The sequence below is a fragment of the Lagopus muta genome, chromosome 17, assembly GCF_023343835.1.
Source record: "Lagopus muta isolate bLagMut1 chromosome 17, bLagMut1 primary, whole genome shotgun sequence".
Taxonomy (NCBI): Eukaryota; Metazoa; Chordata; class Aves; order Galliformes; family Phasianidae; genus Lagopus; species Lagopus muta.
The window spans coordinates 3788901-3801057 of record NC_064449.1 but is presented as its reverse complement, the minus strand read 5'-3'; the positions used below and the strand labels follow the sequence as shown (position 1 = coordinate 3801057).

Genomic DNA, 12157 nt, shown 5'->3' with positions numbered 1-12157 from the left:
TGTTTGGAAGCATTGTCTTGCTCCATAGAAGGTTACATGAAACTCTCCAACCATCTGAACAAATCATAGCAACTGCAGCCTAAGCAAAATACATGCTACCAAAAGTTAATACAGCCAGTTGCTTAACAAAAAAGCTTCCATAGAAAACCATCAGTAAAATAATAAGCCAATCCTGGCTATTGCTCCATGTTTCTGACTCTGGAAAGAAGTATTACCTGAGTGCTCCCATATTGCCATAGTAGTGCTCATTGTGACTGGCAGCGCATCTGCTGGATACTCGAGCTCCTTCCACCTCACTGTCTCCAATGCACACTTTGCACAGGTTTCCATCTGCTCCTGGCATGCAGCCCTTCCAAAAGTAATTCTGGTAAACTGAGCAGAAGAAAAAACTCAGGTGAAATTGCAGCAAAGTCTCTTCTTCTGTTGGAAGAACTGGATTCCATCTTAATAACTGATGGAAAGAAGCCTAAATGGCATGAAGAATCACACATACACAGATAAGAGGAATAATTGTTTCAACAACCTTTGAGACTGCACTTGCTGGCCATGCGACTAATCAACTCTTTCTTGGGTGAAGTAAAATGGCAAAATGATAGAACTAAGCAACTCAAGAAAGTAAACCAAGCTGTAGTGTAAGAGTAGATCATGTTAACTACGTAGTTAACTATGTAGATCATACAGCAGCTGGCAACATCTCTATTCATACCTAATCTTGAAAGTATTAACAATTGGAACAGCACTTTTTCTCTCCTATAACATGAAAGATAGAAACAGGAGATCATCATCCTCCAGGTTTTGGAGTAGCCACACAGATAAACTAAATTGAGCACAAGCACAGCACAGAAGGATCAAGAGGCAAGACAGTGGGTGAAAAGAACAAGGGGAGGAAGAGTTTCTATTACAACTGTACTTGGTCTTCCTAAAATATTTTGAGATAAACCTAGCCCATAACTTTTTACACCCAGAACATAAACAAATGCATTTGAGCTAATCAATTACACAACTTAATCAAGAAAGAGATAGAGAAATTGACTGACTTTTAAAGTACAAAACACAGAATCATACACGTTGAGCTCTAGGAGTGGATACTTGTCTTTTAATCATCCTTTCTTTCGCATGTAGGCACAGATACCACTATTATTTATCGTGCATCTGCTTGCTAAGGAACATCATATGCAGTCCAGGAGAAATCCACTACTGAAAAGAGAGCTCTATACAGGAGCACATCATAGCAAATACGAACATCTTCAATGATATGCAAGACTGAAATTCTTTTACTCTGCCCTCACAGACTCTTTTCAATCTTCCTTCCTAAAGTAAGATTCCTTCTAAAGCCTAAACATTGTGCTTTAGACATCGAGAATCTCCTCACAGATAACCCAGAGCGACTCATACCAGATCCGATATCACAGTTTTCAGTAACGTTTTCCAGAGGTCCCACTGTGTATCTGGAAAGAAGCAGCCATCCTCCAGGACTATACAAGTGGCTGTGACATGATCGCCTCCCCCGCAGGTTATGGATGTTAATCTGTTTGGCGTTTTTCTTAGCTAGGGCTACAGCATAAACAGGTGACAGTCCTACAAAACAATGACAGCAACCAGTTATATAAAGGCAATGAAGTATTCCAAATAGGCAGAGCCCCAGTCTTCCCTCCCTCATCCCCTCATGGTATTTTCAGTTAATGGTGGATCATTTGCATTCTTTGCTTAGCCACAGAGCTCTTACCCTAGCAGCCACACATTGTAGTGAAAGTTCTGAAAATGCAGTGCAATTTCTTTCCCAAATGAGCATGCAAATACATCCCAACAGAAATCTTAAGAGGCACTCTCAGAAAAGTTGAAATATTTTGCCTTTTCAAAGTTCTCTCATTACCTTTGCGCTTTAGATGAAGTTTGCTAATTTCCTCTGTGCTCTCATCAGCTGGAGCACAAACCTGTCCTGGAGAGAGAAGACAACCATTAAGGATCTTGCAACTGCTGTCATTCTCATTGCATGGCAGCACTGCATAAAAAAAAAAAAAACAAAACAAAACTTTATAACCTTGCAATCCCCTGTTGAACCATGTCAGTATCTCCACCCCTTTTATAGAAGAGATACAATACACAAACAGATCAAAAGCTACAGCCAGTTAATGGAAGAGCTGAGAAGGGTGCCTGGATATGTGTATGGATCCCTGCTTCCATAACAAAACATCACAACGTGTCAACATTTAACTATATTTATATGGTGCACACAAGAACTTACCATAACACTCTGCAGCTACAGGCACCAATCCACACCTCCCTGCAATGTAGACGTGGGTTGCATCCAGAGTGACTGCATCAGCCTCACTACTCTGTCAACAGCATTACAGAAAATAACACAAATAGGAATTGCATTAATTGTATAACCAAGCAGCTGTACTTCTCTACTGGTTGGAAATTCCCCTGCATAAATTGCCTGTCACTCCCACTGCTCCCTCTAGTGTAGAAGTGTTTTTCCACTTATCCTTGCCTAAGCTGAACATGCACTCTGTGCAGATTATCATGCTCTCTGAGGGACTCTCCTACCTTGATCATTTCAATGCAGCTTGCCATGGAAGTTGCTTGGACACAGACTAATGGGTCAGATTTGATGCTCAGTGCCCACTCCTCACATTTGCGAAGCTCAGCATTGCTGATGCAGCACCAGCGCACAACACTGTTGTCCAAGGAGCTCCCTGCATTAGAAAGAAGGAGCACAGTGGAACCACGTCAATCATACAACAATCTGTTCTTCATTAAGTAGATGCTTCAGTTTATTCATTTGGGTCTGGCAGGGAGGAATAGCATAGGACATCTACAGTCCTCCAGAAGCTTCTTACCTTCATGACCTAGTCCCTTAAGGAGAGCTACATAATCCAGACCAAGGACATATGCAATTTCTAGCTGTTCCTCGAGAAGTTGCAGGTGCTGAGTAGCATCTCGAAAGAGAAGGTTCTTCCCTCCAAAGGATGATGAATTGAAAAGTTCAAATCTGGCTCTTTCCTTTCCTTTTCGACCAAAGAGACGCTAGGACAAAAGCAACATTTTTAATTGCAAAAATTCACCTCATCCTTTTAGTGTCAGGCAGCCTCACCTCCTTCTCCCATCATAGCAACGGCCTGTAACATAGTGTTCAGGGTTCCAGTATCCATCACACTGTGACAAAGCCCATAGGTACCACAGTGACTGGATGGTTACAGTCCTACAAACATATTGCTTGAGATTCAGTTTCCTTTTTTGAAGAATTTTATCTCTCATCTTAGTTATCCAAATTCATTGGGCTGTGCTCGATGCCTCCTGCCCTATAAGGGCAACTAAAGTAGTTTGGCCAAATGGGAAACGTTTGTGACAGATAACTGCAGTAACTGGGTACAGGATGTCTTGTGCTTTACAATGGGAAGTAGTGTGTGCAAAGGAGAGCTGTCTAGCTTGATGGAAGAATAGCATGCACTGAAGAATGTACTGGGAATATTACTTCATAGCCACTGTTATGTATAGGGGAACATAGCTAATGAGCGTGCCAATAAGCACACTGACAAGGACATGTGAAAAACCTCTCACAGAAGGGATTTTGTACTTCTATTGTCTGTCCAAGTTCACAAGATAGCACAACTCACTGGGTTGGAATTATTCATTTTGCTGTATTATTTTAAATGTGGAGTGGCTTCTTAACATCTTTAAGTAATACACATTTCAAGTTCAGGTCCACATAAATTCCTGGATATCAACGTAACAGATGCTATAAATTGTTTCCCTCACCCTCTTAAAGCTGAATCTTGCCTGAACCCATGTGCCTCTTATCATATAAGCTTTAGAGCAGAATGGAAATAACCATCTATCTTCCAATTTGGGTGTTCTGACGTCTTTCTCTTCCTAACTTATTTCCACTCTTCTCTCTGAGTTGTTCTTCTGTAGAAGTAAAATTTTCCTTCAGAAACTAGTACAGGACCTTTCCCCAGAACAATTCATGTTGAACATTTTCTTCAGAATAACTACAAATTTATTGAGAAAAGAAGGCAAACTGAGTGGTGAGCTCCACACAAATACAGAAGAAAATCCTGTGTACAGAGATATACAGCTTACAATATCCACTCACTTGGATCATGGTAAGAAATTTGTTGGTGATCTTTTGGAAGTTGTGGCGGGTGATGATGCCACGGCCAGGCCCCTTGCCCAAGTTACAGGTGTTGTACTTGCTCAGCTCAGCTGTAGTTCCATCAGGACATAAGAGTTCATATTCTTGCTGTTCTGACTCTGAAATAACAGGACATTGACGAAACACTGAAAATTTAAAGGAATCTTAATAGTCAGGAAATCAGCTGGCAGCTGCAGAGACTTTAGCCTAAAGAAATCACCTGCATTAAAATGCCTGTCTGCTCCCATCCTATCAACCTCCTTTTCTGTTTTCCTCTGACTTGTGTGGAGAGCCAAGAAATACCACTGAACTGCTTACAGTGACTGACAATAAACATACAAACACATCTCCCAAACTCCCATGCAGGAAATAGCACAGACAAAGGTTAAAAGGAATCTGAGTTTTTAGGACTACCTGTGGCTCTCATAATTGTCAGGTGATCTAAAAAGGCAACATCTGCAACTCCATCCTTCAAGCACCTGCAGGAAGACAAATGCCATCCATTAACATGTCATCAGCCTTTTCTCTCCTCACTAGCTCTTTTTCCCCAAAGGTGAATTCAGCATAAGTTCAAAACAGCCAGTTTACCTGAAAGCTCCATCAGAGTCATAGAAGGGTTCATTGCTGCTGGTCTCACAGAAGTGGTTCTTGTCTCTGATATATGACTTTTGTCCTTGGCAGAGAGCACACAGCTGAGGAGCAGCAACACCAACTCCAGGGATGCAACTTGCATTGAAATACTCACTGATTACTGCAGGGAAAAAAAGAGGGGAAAGTCAAATACAAAAAGATGGAAGAAAGAGGCCAAACATATTATGACTGTAAGTAAGGCAATATGCTGCTTTAGAAAAAAGTTGCTCTTTGGCAAATAAATGCAGCTTCACTGTCTAAATTGCAAATTTGAAATGTTTGCTGCAAACAGAGTGATCTGATTTTTCTTGTTCAAAACCATCTTTGTGCTGGCTTGATATTGCAAAGTCCTGTTCCCTACTGTATACAAAACACCAAGATTTTCCTGTTTTGGTAACACTTCTGCCCCTGTTTCACTCACTCTTGCTGAGGGCAGACACAGCTACAGTTGCTATTACGCACCTTGGCTCAGGGGTTGTCCCTCATCCCAGGAAAGATCATTCCTTGCAAGGAGAAATCCAAGTGGAATATTCCAGCCTGAGGTCCATCTGGCTCCATTGTGGCAGCTGCGCACACCGCGTAGCCTCTGGATATCCAAAGTTCCTCGTTTGGCAACAGCCACAGCAAAAACACAATTTCCTGTGATAGGACAAAATATGCAACAGAAATAACTAAAGCCCAACTCCCCAGCTTCTGTCTGTGCACCAGGTTCAATTCCCCTCTAAATGTTGCAAAGAAAAAAAAAATTTAGGCACGTTAAATTGAAGAATTCATACCAGGAATTTCACACTATACTGACTACATACTGAAAGTGTGCACCATGAAAGGGCAAGGCTGCTTCTCAGGAATTTTGAACATTTGTATCAAAGAGATTGAGGTATCCTAACAGAAAGAACCCCTGTTTTATCCTCAAAACCTAGGGATCAGGTGACAGAAATGTATTGATTCCACTAGGACTGCATGGTTTTTCAGTCAAAACAAAACTCACTTGCGCTCTCGCAATGTCCTCTGATTAGTCTCTTCCTACATCCACCTGCTAATTTGGCTTCCTTCTCAGAGTCATGCCTCCCAGGTATTTTCTACAATATACTTGGCTTTCTCTTGCAAATCAGTCAGTGCACAGACTGCTCAGCTAAAGAATCTTACCGTAACATTCACCATCTTATATACTTCTCTTTCTGTGAAGAACTGAGAACGAATTAACAACAGAAACTGATCTCTTAAAGAACAATTAATAAACAGTCATACTAATAAGGAATATGGTATAAGAATTAACACAGATGGGATAAAATATTCCTCATTCCCTATGCAATGTGGAACCCCAGTGTATCATTGCTGTGGGCAGGGGTGGATACAGTTTATTGTGATGAGAGCACCATAGGTTGGAAAGAAAAAGCACCACTGGAATTTTATTCATCACTACATGTTCTACACATACTAATGTGAAGTATATGTTGTTAGTCATCTCCATATTCCCACAAAGTACTTAAGAATCAATAGACCTTTTTTTCCCCCCAACTTTTAGAGACTTTGCCTGCACAGCAATTTACCAGGCAAATCAGAAGCACAGTTCATTCTTCTTTATGTACGTACCCTGTTCATAGATCTCCTTTGCCACAACGGTCAAACCATACAGCTTTACAGCAGAGTAAACATCTCCTGCATCCAGAGAAGCAGCATCTGCTTTATTCACCTTAAAAAAACAAACATAACAGCAAAACCCTCAAAACAAGTTTGTTTAAATGGAAACAGAGCAGTTCATCAGGCTGAAACTCTGCTCTTGAAGTGAGCAGCGACTTTTACAAGCATTTGCTTTGTTTTTAACTGAATCTCTGCTATTAATTACTAACACTTCACCAGGATTAAGGCTGTTACTTTCAAATAAGTATCTGTGCTTTATCAGTGACATTGATTCCTGCCTCTTCTTTGGTCTTTCCATTCCAAAAATACAATTCCAATGCCACCTGAATAAAAAGGCTTCTTTTTCCTCCTACTATTCCATCAGAACCCCAAAACCTTCTCAGATTTCTCCTGGTTATAATAACCACCTAAAAATGGAACTAAGTCTATTAACAAGCCTATTCTATTTATCGTGAAAACATGAACTAAATAATTCCTTTAACAAACAAGAAAGTCCTTCTTGGTTTTGCTTGCTAATCCTACAAATGGCCTCATGCATAATTTTATTAAAATTGAAAATCTTCACATGGAAAAAAAAACTTTCACCCTTTACTCCAGGGACGATCAACAAGGAGTTAAAAACAAGGGGGAAAAGTGGGAAGAGAAAAATATTAATTCCAGTCAGAGTAGGATTGAAACTTACAAGGAAGGAAAAATGCTCTGACCTGGCTTTAATTTATTAGTTTGGATTTGTCCATTTATTTTCATGCAATTTTATATTTATTTCTTGGAAAACGCAAGCTGGGGTAAAATAGTTCTTCTACTATGGTTAGTAGAAGGCTCACGTATTTGAATTCTTATCTCTCAAGCCACCTTGTACAAGGCCTGCTCTGAAAGTAATGCCTCCCATTTCATTATGTTGGCAGGATGGCAGTAGAAGTGACTGATAGCAGCAGAGGGGCAGTGTGACAAAATGGTGCCTGACATAGAAGTGTGTACGAGGCAAAGGTGTATAACTGAATTAAGTGACTCTTGCTGAACACTTATGGAGACCAAACAGTGGATGTGGGCACAGTGAGGCAGTGGGTGGTGCATTCTGACAGTAGCAATGGTGATATGAAAGACAAGCCTCATTCAGATGTCCATAGAGATTTTTACAAGAGTGGTATGCAGGCTCTTGTTCACTACTAGCAAAAATGCATAGCTGATGGTGGTGACTATGCTGAAAAATAGAGCTTTGTAGCAGAGAATTTGCTTTGTCAAGTAGTGTTATAGTGCTCTTTTTATCTGCTCTAGTTTCTGTGGAAACAAGTAGGAGGCATTATTTCTGAAACATCCAATGTACGTTCTCCTATGTGAGATACCATCCTGTCAATAGCATTTCATTCTCCATGAGTCGATAGCCAGTTTCTACTTCAAAAGAGAATTTGGTTCAAATTAAGTTAGTTTTAAAAATCTTTGTGAACTTACTCTGATTTTATCAATGCAGTCATACGTATTGTGGGCTCTGATGCAAGAAATCCTGGCAAACGAATCGGTGTTAGTGACAGGCAGCACAGCTGTCAGTGCTTTGGACAGCTCAGCACACTTTCTCTGTTCTAGATCAGAGAGGGTGCACCATCGAAACTTTTTCCCTGTGGGATTAAAAAAAAAAAGTCAAGAACTATAGGACTTAGCAAAATCAAACTCAGTTTAAGGCCCCATGGATGGAAGAGGTTGTTTTGTTTTAATTAGCTCCATAAATAAGACTCTGCTCACACAGACATCTGCACACATGACGGCACAGCAGAGATGCACCCAAGCACTTTGGCTCCACGCACAAGAGAGCAAACATCTGCCATTAAGTCTCTATGCTTCCTCTTGACTGGCAGCAACAAACTAGTTTTCAGACAGATTTGTCAAGATTCAACAATTATTATGGCATGATCTTTTCCTGGGCACCTGAGAGTAAATACAGGGGCTCCTCAGTGTGCTCCAGGGCACCCCAGAGGCTTCCCAGTGTGCCCTACAAATCTCCCAGGGTCCCCCAGAGCACCCTTGGGTGCCTGAGATCACCTGCAATGATGCTTCTCAGACTATCCAAGAAGCTCCCCAGTGTGGCCTAGATGCTTTGCAGGGTCCACCAGTGTACTTTGAGGCACCCAAGAGTACACATAAAGCTCCTCAATTAGACACAGTGCACCTGAGAAGCCTCCCAGCATTTTCTCAAGTGCCTGAGAGCTATCTTCCAGATACGCACTATGAGAGACAGAAAGTGAGGACAATTCTGTTATTGAAAAGCAATAATCACGTACTATGCTGAACAGTGTATCAGAAAGACATTATCAACAAGATCATCACATCAAGCAAGAACTCAAATAAAAATTACCTTCATTTCTGAATGAGCTCACAGAACCTGCACAGGATCGCTCTATAAGTTTGCAGCACAACTGAACTACTTAGTTGTCAGCTCTTTCCCCAAATGAAAACTAATTAACCAATTTAAAAAAGCAACCAACAACTAGTTGCTAGGAACTCACGCAGCAGAAAGAATGAGGAAGATACAATTAGAAGTGGAGGTGAAGGTGATACCTCCCTTTCCAGGGGAAGCTGGGGGTATGGTTTGTGTATACAGTATACTGACTGTAAGCCTACAACCAAAGGGGACATAGATTTGCCAACAACATTTCCTCTTTTGCTTCATACTCTGTAATTATCTATTTTGGATCTATTCAGATTTATTTTATATTCTTCTTATCAACTGCCCTCTACTATAAAATATATTCATATGCGTTTCAAGAAGATACGATGCATTTCAGGAGAGAAAAAAGTGGATCTCATACATGAAAGCAGCCTGCAGTTATACAGCTTGACAGAATCCTGTACTGAATAGAAAGAAGAGACTGCAACAGCTTGAATACTGTCATCTTCAGAACACCATTTGGTTTTCTAACAACCACTTAATATTAAACAAAAAACGCCTGGAATAACAAAGTTGAATACTAGAACACTGAAGCTTTTATTCCTTGGAGCACGATGTCAGACATTAGCACTCCGAATGCTTTGATGGTAATTCAGAGCGATTCCAAAAAGAAACCCATTGTAGTTTCTGAGAGGAGCAGCTTAAAATATACTGATTCATTTTGACAGCACTAATGAGTGTGTGGACACTAGCTACTCAAAGGAAACCTTCACAGAACCGTGGAGAAACTAGCTGCCTTCAGACCAGCAGGGTCACCATCTGCCCACGCTCAAACTGAAAAAATACCATCTTAATGGAAATCACAGGCACAGTTCTGGCTGCAGATTCTATATGCAGAAGAAAACAAAACCACAGCACATATTAGAGTTTGTATCCTGATAATTCATCCAGAGCTCACCTTTCTCTTTCCCCTCTCTGCATCAAACTTACCTGAACACAGCAAAGTGAAGATGATTAGGACAATTATAAGAACTGCCTTCATGATTACAGTTGTTCAGCAAGGATCCACTCTCTACTCTGATGCTCTGCATTCTCATACCAGGAATTCCACAGTGATGACCAAACTTTCTGGAAGATAGAAAAGAGGGTTTGGGCATCAACAAAGATAAAATGAGATTTGCAATAAATAAACATAAGCTCTGTCAGATACTGCATCTTCGCACATAGAGAAGAAAGGAACAGTGACCTATTTAGTGCCCACAGCTGGAAAATATCAGTGCATTTTTATCAGTGCATGAACTCACATACAAAGAAATGAAAACCTCTGTTTTTGAAGTAGGTTTTTTTTCTTTCTTCCTTTTTTTTTTTCTTTTTTTTTTTTTTTTTTTGGCATGGTAAGAGAGTTTATTTACTGCATAATGTTAAACAAAAAGCAACCATATGCCCACCTAAGAATTTAGAACAGAATCCTGACTTTGTCAGCTTTCCTGATTCTTTTCATTCCATTCTAGCACAGCAGTCTCATTCCAAACTGGTTTGTTTCCCTATTCCCTAACATTTAGCCTAGAGAAGTATTGCCTCTTAATTACTCTAAAGCAGCTATGACTCACATCATTAGCTTGCTCCCTCTCTCTATATAAAGAGAGGAGCTAATATGTATGTGTATATATTTAAGCATAACTGTATAAATGGAACTGCTGCAAAAAAAAACCCAACGCATAAATATATATGTATTGCTAATACGCACTGATCTTTTCAGGAGAGACTTGATCACTCTGAGTCCTGGAGAAAGAAAGTATTTTTCCCAGTTTTGTTTTCCTCCTAGCACTTCCTCTGCTTCGTGCACTTTGACAACACTTCTCCCACATTTCTGTTCCTGTGCTATATACCTTATCCGAGCAATTCACAGACCTTATTCCCCATTTCCTTCTTTTGGTTTGTGCACACAGACTCCACTGCTCACCTTTGCCGTTTCCTAGGTTTCTTCACAAAATCTGCAGCACTTATTGATATGTTATCTCATTTCCCATTAGTCTGAGCACAGAAGGAGTTCACCTCTCTCACTCATTCCTATGCTTCCTGGACATTCTCAAGTCCAAAGACCTACATTCTCTCATTTAATAAGAGAACTATAGATATCCCCATCCATTTCAGAGGAGTTGGATTAGAAGACCTTTAAGACCCCCCTTCCAACACAAATGATTCTATGTATCATGGTATTATCCTACCCTTTGACTTGGCTCACCCACATAGTTCTAGCTCAGCTCAGAACACTTTGGGAATTGTGCCCCATTCCCCACTGAGTGCATGCAATCTCTTAGCACAACACATTGCAACATAAGAAAAAAATAATCACATTACAACAAATTAGAATAAACTAATTCTTTTGAAATAGTTCTAAGACAATAGGTAAATATATACTTCCAATGCCAGGAAAAAAAAACTTACATCAGGCCAGATCACTAATCGGTTAAGTCCACACCAATTAAAACATGCTATAAACAAGTGTGCCTTATTTACAGCTTAACCTTGAGTCACTCCTGACTCAGATGTGGGGCAGCCTGTGGGTCAGGCCCTGCTGCAGTGCGCAGTCAGACATCAAAGCCGCAGCCTTTGCCGTGCTGGGGGCAGCGCACCTGGTGCCATCAAATCCCACCTCTGCAGCTGTGCTTCCTGCTGGCCCTACCTCACGTTAACTGAGGAAAATGTGCATCCTGACAGCTGAGTCAGCTCATGTTATTACGTTATGTGAGAGCTACAGCTGGATCTCTGCTGAAATTCCATGTTATTAACAGAGTTTCCTACTTATGCCTAAGGTAGAAGATGCTTAATCAGCTACTTACAGATACTGCTGCTGCGATGTGAAAATAGCAACATTCTGCAGACTCCACGGAGTCCTGGCTGGGAAAACGGACAGCCAAGCATTAATCACAAACACAGCAGGTCATGAGAGCATCTCGGCCTGGAGCAGAGGTGAGGACACTTGAGGAATGCTTTCATAGTGATTCACCTCTGAAACCTCCCCAGCACTCAGGAAACAGCAATTAGCCGCTGGCTGCTAACGTGGTAGCCCTGCATCCAACTGCGGACACACGTAGGAGGGTGGAACCCACCTTATCTCCACCTCATCTTTACAAAAGCCCCCCTGTGGTGTTCCCACACAGGAGCAGCCAACGCCACGCGGTCCAAACTCAACGTCTCGCTCAAGGTGAGCAGCGCTGCCCCCTCCTCAGTAAACTGCTCTCCTAACACTCACAACGCTTCCACACCACGTTCCAGCACTCGCTCACCCCACAGCACCCCTTACAGCCCGTCAGGAACAGCCTCAGCCCACAACTCACCCGCCCCGCCCCCTCCGGCCCCGCCCC

General features: G+C 41.3%; 1 protein-coding gene across 9 annotated transcripts in view; it reads right to left on the bottom strand.

The window, feature by feature from the left end:
• The window catches only part of LOC125701553 (melanotransferrin-like), a 21313-nt gene extending 9207 nt beyond the window's left edge, over positions 1 to 12106 (bottom strand). The window contains exons 1-15 of one of the 9 annotated variants that reach the window (XM_048963740.1): positions 11903 to 12106; positions 11633 to 11751; positions 9780 to 9917; positions 7859 to 8022; positions 6362 to 6461; positions 5231 to 5407; positions 4727 to 4889; positions 4553 to 4617; positions 4100 to 4257; positions 2844 to 3030; positions 2551 to 2699; positions 2246 to 2336; positions 1874 to 2002; positions 1396 to 1578; positions 216 to 372 (exon numbers count right to left, since the gene is read on the bottom strand). In XM_048963740.1, the coding sequence (XP_048819697.1) occupies positions 216 to 372; positions 1396 to 1578; positions 1874 to 2002; positions 2246 to 2336; positions 2551 to 2699; positions 2844 to 3030; positions 4100 to 4257; positions 4553 to 4617; positions 4727 to 4889; positions 5231 to 5407; positions 6362 to 6461; positions 7859 to 8022; positions 9780 to 9831 (1775 nt within the window). In that variant the 5' untranslated portion in view covers positions 9832 to 9917; positions 11633 to 11751; positions 11903 to 12106. Of the gene's footprint in view, positions 1 to 215; positions 373 to 1395; positions 1579 to 1873; positions 2003 to 2245; positions 2337 to 2550; positions 2700 to 2843; positions 3031 to 4099; positions 4258 to 4552; positions 4618 to 4726; positions 4890 to 5230; positions 5408 to 6361; positions 6462 to 7858; positions 8023 to 9779; positions 9918 to 10752; positions 10918 to 11237; positions 11369 to 11632; positions 11752 to 11799 lie in introns of those variants that run through there. The other 8 variants (XM_048963749.1, XM_048963741.1, XM_048963743.1 and 5 more) reach the window with 8 other exon arrangements.
• Between the last annotated feature and the right edge of the window lie 51 nt (positions 12107 to 12157).